Source organism: Gigantopelta aegis, chromosome 14, assembly GCF_016097555.1.
Source record: "Gigantopelta aegis isolate Gae_Host chromosome 14, Gae_host_genome, whole genome shotgun sequence".
In the NCBI taxonomy this organism is placed as follows: domain Eukaryota; kingdom Metazoa; phylum Mollusca; class Gastropoda; order Neomphalida; family Peltospiridae; genus Gigantopelta; species Gigantopelta aegis.
The window spans coordinates 50,023,409-50,035,999 of NC_054712.1; the positions used below are offsets into that span (position 1 = coordinate 50,023,409).

The 12,591-nt window shown below is 43.0% G+C and overlaps 2 protein-coding genes across 2 annotated transcripts; both read right to left on the reverse strand.

The window, feature by feature from the left end:
- Nucleotides 1-8,368: 8,368 nt before the first annotated feature.
- Nucleotides 8,369-10,365, reverse strand: LOC121388198 (41 kDa spicule matrix protein-like). Its single transcript, XM_041519466.1, has 2 exons — nucleotides 9,859-10,365; nucleotides 8,369-8,473 (listed from the first exon to the last, which is right to left on the reverse strand). The coding sequence occupies exon 1, from the start codon at nucleotides 10,361-10,363 to the stop codon at nucleotides 9,863-9,865; it is 501 nt and encodes a 166-aa protein (XP_041375400.1). The 5' UTR covers nucleotides 10,364-10,365; the 3' UTR covers nucleotides 8,369-8,473; nucleotides 9,859-9,862.
- An 8-nt stretch (nucleotides 10,366-10,373) lies between these two features.
- LOC121389324 (basic salivary proline-rich protein 3-like) lies at nucleotides 10,374-11,509 on the reverse strand. Its single transcript, XM_041520920.1, has 2 exons — nucleotides 10,522-11,509; nucleotides 10,374-10,381 (listed from the first exon to the last, which is right to left on the reverse strand). The coding sequence occupies exons 1-2, from the start codon at nucleotides 11,507-11,509 to the stop codon at nucleotides 10,374-10,376; spliced, it is 996 nt and encodes a 331-aa protein (XP_041376854.1).
- Between the last annotated feature and the right edge of the window lie 1,082 nt (nucleotides 11,510-12,591).

Consider the following 12,591-nt stretch of genomic DNA (forward strand, 5'->3'; position numbering starts at 1 on the left):
TTACTTACTAATTAAGAGCCCTGGAGGCTAGGGATTCGCAAAGGGAGGGCATCGCGCCCAATCCAGTTAGCGGTCGAACAAGTGGGTAAGCCCAGGTTAGCTGGTCCAGATTTCCATGGGATGGAAGTGCCGGGGAAGAAAGGCCTCCTAACAGGCATTCTACCGGTCGAAACCGCCTCCCATTTGTTACACGTCCCATTTGTTACACGTCCCATTTCTTACACAGCGTATAACAGTATGGTTGAGTGCACTGCTAATCCTATACCTTCTACCTAGTATGCAATAATGGACTCACCTTCTATTAACAATTAAGACAAAAGAACAGAACATATATATTCACATTTATTTATTACAAATTATCTATTTACTATGTGATGATAGAGAATCTATGCGTGCTGCTGATGTACTGTAAACTGGAATAATAAATATTACTGCTCATGGCTTCAGTTATTCAATTAAGACCGTTTTAGAGGTAAAACCGTTTATGAAGTAAAACAATACGCTTGGATTTTTCAGTTTAAACACGCGTTATTTTCCCGATTTACAATATGCATATCAATTTACAACTGCATACATGTATTATGTACCAATGTGATTGGTCTGATGGAATAAAGCTGAATTGGACTAGACTGTTCCACTAAGGATATGGGTTTGTTAATTAGTCCCTAAGATGACTGTGTAAGAACTGGGAATATGCAGGTGTGTAATAAATGGGATGTGTAACAAATGGGAGACAACCAGTAGGACTGCGATGTGGATGTGGACAGCAAAAGAAGTTGAAAGATAAGTGGAGCTGCCAGAGTAGGAAGAATGGCCCCAAGAGACAAACACCCGTCGCTGCTTGATATAGTAGGCCTGCGATGTCGATGTGGACAGCAAAAGAAGTGGAAAGCAGATGGAATCTAAAGAATACAAAGGAAAGAAAGAAAGAAATGTTTTATTTAACGACGCACTCAACACATTTTATATACGGTTATATGGCGTCAGACATATGGTTAAGGACCACACAGATTTTGAGAGGAAACCCGCTGTCGCCACTATATGGGCTACTCTTCCGATTAGCAGCAAGGGATCTTTTATTTGCAATTCCAACAGGCAGGATAGCACAAACCATGGCCTTTGTTGAACCAGTTATGGATCACTGGTCGGTGCAAGTGGTTTACACTTACCCATTGAGCCTTGTGGAGCACTCACTCACGGTTTGGAGTCGGTATCTGGATTAAAAATCCCATGCCTCGACTGGGATCCGAACCCAGTACCTACCAACCTGTAGACCGATGGCCTACCACGACGCCACCGAGGCCGGTAATATACAAAGGAAGACTGACAGATAAAGTGAGAGAGGGTGAAAGAAAGAAAGAGACAGATATAGGGAGAGAGACAGAGGTAGCGAGACAAAAAGATAGATACAGAGAGATAGAGAGAGAAAGAAACGAGAGAGAAAGAGAAAGAAAAAGAGACAGATAGAGAGAGATGGAGACGGACATATACAGAGATATATCTAGAGACCGAGGAAAAAAGTGTGAGAGAGAGAGAGAGAGAGAGAGAGAGAGAGAGAGAGAGAGAGAGAGAGAGAGAGAGAGAGAGAGAGAGAGAGAGAGAGAGAGAGAGAGAGAAAGAAAGAAGTGTTTTATTTAACGACGCACTCAACACATTTTATTTACGGTTATATGGCGTCAGACATATGGTTAAGGACCACATAGATTTTGAGAGGAAACCCGCTGTCGCCACTACATGGGCTACTCTTCATGGGCAGCAAGGGATCTTTTATTTGCACTTCCCACAGGCAGGATAGCACAAACCATGGCCTTTGTTGAACCAGTTATGGATCACTGGTCGGTGCAAGTGGTTTACACCTACCCATTGAGCCTTGCGGAGCACTCACTCAGGGTTTGGAGTCGGTATCTGGATTAAAAATCCCATGCCTCGACTGGGATCCGAACCCAGTACCTACCAGCCTGTAGACCGATGGCCTGCCACGACGCCACCGAGGCCGGTAGAGAAAGAGAGAGAGAGAGAGAGAGAGAGAGAGAGAGAGAGAGAGAGAGAGAGAGAGAGAGAGAGAGAGAGAGAGAGAGAGAGAGAGAGAGAGAGATATGGACAGGAGATATGGGGCACTTACTGGAACACGGGTAAAACCGAGTCCTTCAAGGCTGATCGAACTTACAGCTTATAGCACGTCAAACGAAGGAAAAGAGGCAGTGAGATAAACAGAAAATAAAATCTTTGAGAACACCCCCACAACACTCCTACTCGGGCACTATTAGTATAGTATAGAATTGTTAGTTATAATAAAATGTACCGTCATGTAATTTACTTCTCCAGTTTATAAGCAAGGCGTGTTTTATACACGTTTTCCCTACTGTTAAAGTTTGTTTTGTTTAACGACACCATTAGAGCAAATTGATTTATTAATCATTGGCTATTGGATGTTGAACATATGGTCATAGAGAGGAAGGCCGCTTTATGTTTTATCACTAGTACCAAAGGATCTTTTACATGCACTATCCCATAGTCAAGGTAGCACATACCACGGCCTTTGATATACCAGTCGTGGTGTACTGGCTGGAACGAGACATAGCCTAATAGGCCCACCGACGGTGATCGATCCTATACCGAAGGCGCATTAGCCGAGCGCTTTACCACTGGGCTACCCCCACCCCCACCCCACTTCCAAAGAGTGTCGATCCTCTGTCCCGCCGCACCGCATGCGAGCGCTTTACTATTGATCGTTAATTATTTAGCTATTACTGTGTCTGGATGTAGATTCACCTTGAAATCAGGGACATTCTTGTTTACGACCTAGAGCCAACCAGACGATAACACGCACGACTTTCGGTTCAGTTTTAAATTACTGCAAGACAAAGGGCTTTCTCTGATGAAAGACGAAAAATATTTTCGTGATTTTAATTTGTGTTTAGTGTGGCATTATCCTCCTTAATCCCTTTGGTCGGCTTCAGTATGGAACTTCAAAACCAGTCGATGCAAGTGGATCACAATGACTGACGTTCAATCCATTAGTCCCTTCCCGCGAAGATCAAGGAAGGAAGGAGATATTTAACGACGCACTCAACACATTTTATTTACTGTTATATGGCGTCTGACATATGGTTAAAGACCACACATATATTAAGAGAGGAAACCCGCTGTCGCCACTTCATGGGCTACTCTTTTTCGATTAGCAGCAAAGGATATTTTATATGCACCATCATTCAAACATGATAGTACATGCCACGGCCTTTCTTACACCAGTTGTGGGGCACTGGCTGGAACGCGAAATAGCCAAATGGGCCCACCGATGGGGATCGATCTTAGAATGATCGCGCATCAGGCGAGGTCTTTACTATTGAACTACGTCCCACCTAGTCTCGCGAAGATCAATGTTCATGCTGTAAATAAGACTCGTCTAAACCGAACTCTCCTGTCATAACGTGACTGGATACAGAGTGTTATCTTGAAACTGCGGTAGGCGCAAATTCCGTTTCTCCGTAAACCGTATGCGTATGCATATACGTATTCATATACGTAATCAGTAATGCGTCGTCCGCATACGTATGGTTGAGATAGATACACATATAAACACTTCCTTCAGTCAAGTATTTTTGTGCCTGGGACCAGGGATTTCATAGATAAAGATGTAGGCGTGAATTCCATTCCAAGTAGATACGCACATGCGTACGGAGACGCATACGTAGAATCTACTCCGCCTATTTGCATAGAAAGTGATTGATGCGGATTATGCATTGTATTTCTGAGCGTTGCGTCGGGGCATTGATAGCTGAAGGGGGCGGGGTGTAGCCCAGTGGTATGGCGCTCGCTCGATGTGCGGTCGGTGTGGGATCGATCCCCGTCGGTGGGCCTATTGGGGTATTTCTCGTTACAGCCACTGCACCACGACTGGTATATAAATGGCCGTTGTATGTACTACCCTGTCTGTGTGGGATGGTGCATATAAAAGATCCCTTGCTGCTAATCGAAAAGAGTAGCCCATAAAGTGGCGACAGCGGGTTTCCTCTCTCGATATCTGTTTGGTCCTTAACCATATGTCTGACACCATATAACCGTAAATAAAATGTGTTGAGTGCGTCGTTAAATAAACAATTTTTTCTTTATTTATTTCTTTGATAGCTAAAGATATATGTCGATTGTTAGAATTGAATTGCCTGTAACAACACCACAGAGAAAACATATTAAGCATTTAAGCATTTATTGTGTCAATCATTTGGAAATGCTGTTTATTATTTATTTTTTAACCATTTCAGGAGGAAAACACATAATCTACGTTCCCAATTCATGGGAAAGTATGGGAACCCAACGCTAACTTGGAAAAGAGGTAGACCATAATATTTTTATTCAAAATTTTTATAATTTTTTTCAGTATCTGAAAATTCTGCCTCTACCCTACGTACTTCATTCAGTTTTGCCCCGCCTTCTGCCACCCTCCTTTACACAGCCATCGAAAAAATCCCTACTGTCGAGACGCAAAATTGTGAAATTTTCCTATTTGTAAGCTGTCCGCGTATGTGTATATGTATGCGTATGTGTATATGTGTGCGTATGTATAAATGTATGCGTATATGTATATGTATGCGTATGTGTATCTGTATTCGTTTGTGTATATGTATATGTATGCGTATGTGTATCTGTATTCGTTTGTGTATATGTATGCGTATGCGTATGCGTATGCGCATACGTATACACATTAGATTTTTTATTACAGACATACGGAATTTGCGCCTACACCGAGAAAACAATCCAGGGCCCCGTTTTACGAAGTGATCTTAGCCCTAAGATCAACTTAAGTGCATGGGGTAGCTATGCGCTTAAGGTAATCTTAGGGCTAAGATCGCTTCGTGGAACGGGGCCCAGTGCGTTAGTTTCGGTATTTTGTGTTAACTGCAAATATATTTGTGTTTCGCTTTCGTTCTAATAATTTGCATGGTGTAATTTTCGTTGCGTTAACCTTCATACTTTAGGAGGGAGCAGGACGTAGGCCAGTGGTAAAGCGCTCGCTTGATGCGCAGTCGGTATAGGATCGATCCCCGTCGGTGGGTTATTTCTCGTTCTAGACAGTGCACCACGAATAGTATATCAAAGGTCGTGGCATGTGCTATCCTGTTTGTAGGATGGTGCATATGAAAGATCCCTTGCCACTCATGGAAAAAAAGAGCGGGTTTCCTCTCTAAGAAGACTATGTCAAAATTACCAAATGTTTGACATCCAATAGCAGATGATTAATAAATCAATGTGCTCTAGTGGTGTTGTTACAACACCCCTAGTTTTACACATACTTGTATGTTTTTTTACAAGTACCCCATACATATTTCAAGCAATTAAAAATAGTGATACCAGAATAAGTTGCATACATTCATTGCCCAGATTAAACTAAATATTTGGAAACCAACACTATCACATCCATGGAAGGACTTTGGCCCAGCTTTATGTTATCTTCTTTAGTACTACCTATAGAATATCTGTCATTTCCTAGTATAAAAATTATCTTGCTGCTTTTCAGAAGAGTTAGACCGTGCTCGCTCTCTCTCTCTCTCTCTCTCTCTCTCTCTCTCTCTCTCTCTCTCTCTCTCTCTCTCTCTCTCTCTCTCTCTCTCTCTCTCTCTCTTTTTCCCTAGTTTTTTGTATCTCGCTCTCTCAGTCCAATACTATGTCTTTTTCTCTCTCAATCAAAGTGTCAACATATCCTTAATCTTAGACCACAAAATAACTGTAGCTTAAAGTGTGCTGGGGTGTCTTTAAACAAATATTATTTTTATCTTACAGTGAAATCAATATGGTATTATTAAAATGGAATGATATGACAATAATATTACGTGGGCATCATAGTTGATGTTTAAACACTATGTTCTAGTAAACAGGTTATACTTCAGTTCATAGAGTGCATATAAGGTCGGTGTTGTTTCCGATGTAAATCAACCTCGACGAAGACGTGACCCATGTGGATGTGTGCATCAATTTGCGTCCCACCCAAACCGACAGGAGACGTTGAGCAGACTTCCGTAAATACCGCCTCCGCTTCTTCGGTTACGACATTGTCAGACCGAATAACGGTAGTTACGTTGGATTAAGGTCGGGTTATACAAATTAAAGCATATGAAACAAGATACAAAATGCGGCACTCCTGATCATCTGTATATTGGCTAAACTCCAACTCAGCCGCCTTCCAGCTTTTCTGCTTGGTTTCTAAGTAGTAGGGGTGACTATTGCTGTCGTTTTGACTACTGCGGTAATTGCAATAGTTAAACTATTGTTGTGAGAGTATTGCCATAATGATAGTACATGTCCTCTCGCAATAGTATTGAATTTTTTTTCCTTTTCTTTTGTTTCACAACACCACTAGAGCACAATGATTTATTAATCATCGGCTACTGGATGTCAAACATTTGGTAATTTTACGTATAGTCTTAAAGTGGAAAACTGCCACATTGTTTTCATTAAATGCAAGGGATCTTTTATATGCACCATCGCACAGACAGGATATCACATACCACGGGCTTTGATATACCAGTCGTGATGCACTGGCTGGAACAAGAAATAGCCAATGGACGGGAATTAATCCTAGACCGACCGCGCATCAAGTGAGCGCTAAATATACCAGTGGTCTATGTCCCGTCCCCAATAGTATCGAAGACGTATTGTGAATTTTTAAATCACTTGGTAACAATAGCCATTTTAAAACATAATCATGGATTTATTTATTTTTAAAGATATAAAAGATCCTTTGTTGGATTTTATATGGACATATGTAACGGATTATGCCGAAGACTATAATTTTATGTCACAATTGCCAAAATGTTTAACATCCAATAGACAATGATAAATAAATCAATGTTAATTTGTCGAGTTGTTAAATAAAGCAAAATTTTACATTGACCAGTAAACATGTCATTTTCTATTATATAAATAATCTAGTGACGCAAACTGTAACGCAGAGAGCAAATTACCTTTATAACCATATTGCTGCACTGTACAACAACAACAACAACAACAACAACAACAAAAACCCGTCCATGTCCAAATGCATCGTCAAATATGCGGCTATGATCGGTATTAATAATTATGTGACACTGATTATTTTATTTTTTGTGAAAATACCAGTAGCGAATACAGAAAATACATTGGGGGAGGGGAAATGACATGTGGCCGAAGGCTATAAACGTTCCAGAAAAGATTCCTCGGATTCTCCAAAGTAAAATATATTTTTTTAAATAAATAAAAATATAACTGTCGCAAAATGTAGGGGGCCTCCTTATATCCGCCACTAAATACTAATATCCATTGCCAATAAATAAATACACCAGGGACCTAATTCACACAGGTCTCTTAGGCTCTGCTAGACAACAAAGCAAGTCTTTTAGCATTGCACTGCGAGATCGCAAAGTTGCGAGAGTTTAGTGAATTAGGCCCCAGAGGTTGAAGCCAGTGCAGGGTACCCTCAAAAATGGAATTGCCATTTACAGCAATAATGCTAATAAAAACATATTTATGAATTCTCTTAAATAGTATGGTGACACCTCCCCATGCCCCCCCCCTCCCCCCCTCCCCAACCCCCCCCCCCCCCCCCCCCCCCCCGCCATTCCCTCCCCATTTTATTGCTGGTGGATTAAATGTGAGGGGCCACACGTTTTACTGGTGTGTACTACTTGGGTGTGTTGATACCCTGCTTATATCAGTTTTATTAGTAAACATTGATGATTAATTAATCAATGTGCTTCAGTGGTGTTGTTAAACAAAACAAACTTTAAGTAAACATTAACCTTATCGGCAATATGAATTACAAATTGATTTTGGTATATTGGAACGTCATACTAGTAGAATAATACTAAGGGAAGCAACTGTGAAACTAATAAAATTTACTTTTTTGTCTCCCTTGTTTGTAAGAAGAAGTTATTTGACTACTCCTTCTGGAAAGCAGCATGGGATCTTTTCATACGCTTTCTAAAGTCATTGGGTATATTAAAACAATTTTAAAAATCAGACTAACATTTAAGGAAGTGCTTATCTGTAATGGAGAATAAATGTTACATACGGGCGTGTACACTATACCAGGAAATGAAAACTATACACGGGTATGATGGCAATACTAATCAAATCTCCACTTGGGAAATGAAATCTGTTTTATAAGGCTGGTAGGTACAGGGTACCGGCTCCCACCCAGAGCGAGTTTTAACGACTCAGTGGGTAGGTGTGAGACAACTACACCCTCTTCTTTCTCACTAACAACTAACAGCTAACAACTAACTCACTGTCCTGGACGGATAGCCCAGATAGCTGAGGTGTGTGCCCAGGACAGCGTGCTTGAACCTTTAATGGATATAAGCACGAAAATAAGTTGAAATGAAATGAAACTGAGAAGAATGCGATAACGTTTAATTTCAGTATTACCAGCCTACATCGTAAGTAACGATATTTTAAGTATGTGTGTGTCCTTGCCTGGTGCCCAGTTCTGTTTTCACATCTGAAAAAGTAAAAAACAAAAAAACTAAATACAGACATTGTTAGATTTTGACAAAATTACAGTTAATTGTTTTACATTTTGTATGCTTCCATTATGACTTGCATGCGATTAATGACTAAAATTATATACTGAATACATTTTCTTGTTTAGAATATAAAGGCAATGTGATTCTGGTCGTCCTAATGTTTCTCATAACCCAAACTGGATTTTCTCTCTTAATATCTAACCACCACCACCACCACCCTCCCTCTCTCTCTCTCTCTCTCTCTCTCTCTCTCTCTCTCTCTCTCTCTCTCTCTCTCTCTCTCTCTCTCTCTCTCTCTCTCTCTCTCTCTCTCTCCTCTCCCTCTCCCTCCCTCCCTCCCTCCCTCCCTCTCTCTCTCTCTCTCTCCTCTCTCTCTCTCTCTCTCTCTCTCTCTCTCTCTCTCTCTCTCTCTCTCTCTCTCTTTCCGTGTCTGTCTCTCTCTCTCTTTCTCCCTCCCCCCCCCTCTCTCTCTCTTCCTCTCATTCTCTCGATAGATAGACAGATAGATAGATAGATAGATAGATAGATAGATAGATAGATAGATAGATAGATAGATATGGATGGATGGATGGATGGATGGAAACGTATAAACAGTGGCAGTAAATTCAATGACAATCCTTTTAAGAAGTAAACAGTCAAATTAGCATAACATATGCTTGGATGTCATTCAGCAGAGCGAATTTGAACCGCTCAAAAGTATTTCGATGGTCCTGACAGTTTAGTTAGCTGTTAGGTTTTCAGTGCGTGGCTTTGTGTCGTTCATTGTTCCCTTCTACATTCAACCCCATTCTCCATCCTGCTGGAAATTGTCATTTCTCCAACCAAACGTTTTGTAGCAGTTTATTTAGTTTTGTAATTAGCAAAAACATTAATTATTAAGAATACTCAGTGCATTTAGTATTTTTTGCACTAAAAAAAGGTAAAGTTTGTTTTATTTAATGACGCCACTAGAACACATTGATTTTTTTTTTTTTTATCATCGGCTATCGGACGTCAAACATATGATCATTCTGACATTATTTTTTAGAGGAAATCCGCTGTCGCCACATAGGCTACTCCTTTACGACAGGCAGCAAGGGATCTTTTATTTGCGCTTCCCACAGGCAGGATAGCACAAATCATGGCCTTTGTTGAACCAGTTATGGATCACTGGTTGGTGCAAGTGGTTTACACCTACCCACTGAGCCTTGCGGAGCACTCACTCAGGGTTTGGAGTCGGTATCTGGATTAAAAATCCCATGCCTCGACTGGGATCCGAACCCAGTACCTACCAGCCTGTAGACCGATGGCCTAACCACGACGCCACCGAGGGCGGTTTATATACACTAAATACAATTTACTGTTTACAAATTGTCCTTACCGGTTTACTGCTGTCCCTCTTTTTCTATCCGAATAGTTTGGAATATGTCCGCCAAGTCGCTGGCTATTTTCTTCTTGTCTGTGTTCGTTAGCCTCTCATAAATCTTGTTTAAAAATGCGCTCTTCTTCTTTAGCAAATTCATCATGTTCCTTATGAATGATGGAGGCATCATGCCGCCAGGAGGTGGTTGCATATTTGGTGGAGGCATCCTACCTTCTGAAGGTTGCATATCCGATCCAGGGTTTCCTCCCATTGGTGGCTGGTTATTAAACGGAGGCATCATGCCGCCATTAGGTGGCTGGTTGTTAAATGGAGGCATCATGCCGCCAGGCGGTGGCATCCTACCGTCTCGAGGTGGCATATCCGATCCAGGGTTTCCTCCCATTGGTGGCTGGTTGTTAAACGGAGGCATCATGCCGCCAGGGGGTGGCATCATACCGTCTCGAGGTGGCATATCCGATCCAGGGTTTCCTCCCATTTGTGGCTGGTTGTTAAACGGAGGCATCATGCCGCCATTAGGTGGCTGGTTGTTAAATGGGGACATCATGCCGCCAGGGGGCGGCATCCTATCGTCTCGAGGTGGCATATCTGATCCAGGGTTTCCTCCCATTGGTGGCTGGTTGTTAAATGGAGGCATCATGCCGCCAGAGGGTGGCATCCTACCGTCCTGAGGTGCCATATCTGATCCAGGGTTTCCTCCCATTGGTGGCTGGTTGTTAAATGGGGGCATCATGCCGCCAGAGGGTGGCATCCTACCGTCTCGAGGTGGCATATCCGATCCAGGGTTATCTCCCATTGGTGGCTGGTTGTTAAATGGGGGCATCATGTCGCCATTAGGTGGCTGGTTGTCAAACGGAGGCATCATGCCGTCAAGGGGTGGCATCCTACCGTCTCGAGGTGGCATATCCGATCCAGGGTTTCCTCCCATTGGTGGCTGGTTGTTAAATGGGGGCATCAGGCCGCCAGGGGGTGACATCATACCGTCTCGAGGTGGCATATCCGATCCAGGGTTATCTCCCATTGGTGGCTGGTTGTTAAATGGGGGCATCATGTCGCCATTAGGTGGCTGGTTGTCAAACGGAGGCATCATGCCGTCAGGGGGTGGCATCCTACCGTCTCGAGGTGGCATATCCGATCCAGGGTTATCTCCCATTGGTGGCTGGTTGTTAAATGGGGGCATCATGTCGCCATTAGGTGGCTGGTTGTCAAACGGAGGCATCATGCCGTCAGGGGGTGGCATCCTACCGTCTCGAGGTGGCATATCCGATCCAGGGTTTCCTCCCATTGGTGGCTGGTTGTTAAATGGGGGCATCATGCCGCCAGGGGGTGGCATCATACCGTCTCGAGGTGGCATATCCGATCCAGGGTTATCTCCCATTGGTGGCTGGTTGTTAAATGGGGGCATCATGTCGCCATTAGGTGGCTGGTTGTCAAACGGAGGCATCATGCCGTCAGAGGGTGGCATCCTACCGTCTCGAGGTGGCATATCCGATCCAGGGTTATCTCCCATTGGTGGCTGGTTGTCAAACGGAGGCATCATGCCGTCAGGGGGTGGCATCTTACCGTCTCGAGGTGGCATATCCGATCCAGGGTTTTCTCCCATTGGTGGCTGGTTGTCGAACGGCGGCATCATGCCGTCAGGGGGTGGCATCTTACCGTCCTGAGGAGGAGGTTCCAGTGCTTGCGAACCATGTACAGCATTGCACAGGATCGCTAAAACGCCTAATAACCAAATCATGTTTTTTTTTTCACGAGGTCTGGCTTACGTTTACGTTGTGGTTCAATTTATAGATATCGCTGTCTCGAAGTACACGTGTTATTTCGATACCTGTTATGTGCACACGTGTGTTCGTCACGGACACAAAGACCACAGGTGGGACGATCGTGCTTAAGATGAAATGAGGCCATGTCAGGCTGTATCTTGGTAAACTTGGGTTAGGCAAACAATTCAGGGAGACGCTACAGTGAAATACATTTGTATTTGTTCTGACGTATTACTCACGAAAGCAGCTGTGCTATATGTCCAAGTCAAGGACGAATTCGGGATCGATTGTGTTTGGTGCTGACGATATTCCATGTCATGGCAGGTGCTGACGATATTCCATGTCATGGCAGGCGCTGACGATATTCCATGTTATGGCAGGTGCTGACGATATTCCATGTCATGGCAGGTGCTGACGATATTCCATGTCATGGCAGATGCTGGGTTTCTATTCTAGAACTGGATCCAACCCAGAGCGAGTTTTGATAAGGATAGGTCTCACCACTACACCGACTTTTCTCTCACTAACCACTAATCAATAATCACTAACCAATAGCCCTTGCTTTGGACAAACAAACGAACACAGCTCAGTCGTTTGTCTAGATAGCTAATGGGAGTGTCTAGATATCTAATGCGGGTGTCCAGATATCTAACGCTGGTGTCCAGATATCTAATGCTGGTGTCCAGATAGCTAATGGGAGTGTCCAGATATCTAATGCTGGTGTCCAGATAGCTAATGGGAGTGTCCAGATATCTAATGCGGGTGTCCAGATAGCTAATGGGAGTGTCCAGATATCTAATGCGGGCGTCCAAATGTGGGTATCTAGATAACTAATGTGGGTGTCCAGATAATTAATCTGGATGTTAAGATAGCTAATATGGGTGTCAAGATAGCTAATATCATATGGATGTCCATATAGCTAATGTGGGCGTCCAAATAGTTAATGTGAGTGTCCGGATAGCTGATGTGG

What these genes read in the sequence shown, in the direction of transcription:
- LOC121388198 (XM_041519466.1), bottom strand. Translation starts at nt 10,363, where the DNA reads ATGCCTCCGTTTAACAACCAGCCACAAATGGGAGGAAACCCTGGATCG.
- LOC121389324 (XM_041520920.1), bottom strand. Translation starts at nt 11,509, where the DNA reads ATGCCACCCCCTGACGGCATGATGCCGCCGTTCGACAACCAGCCACCA.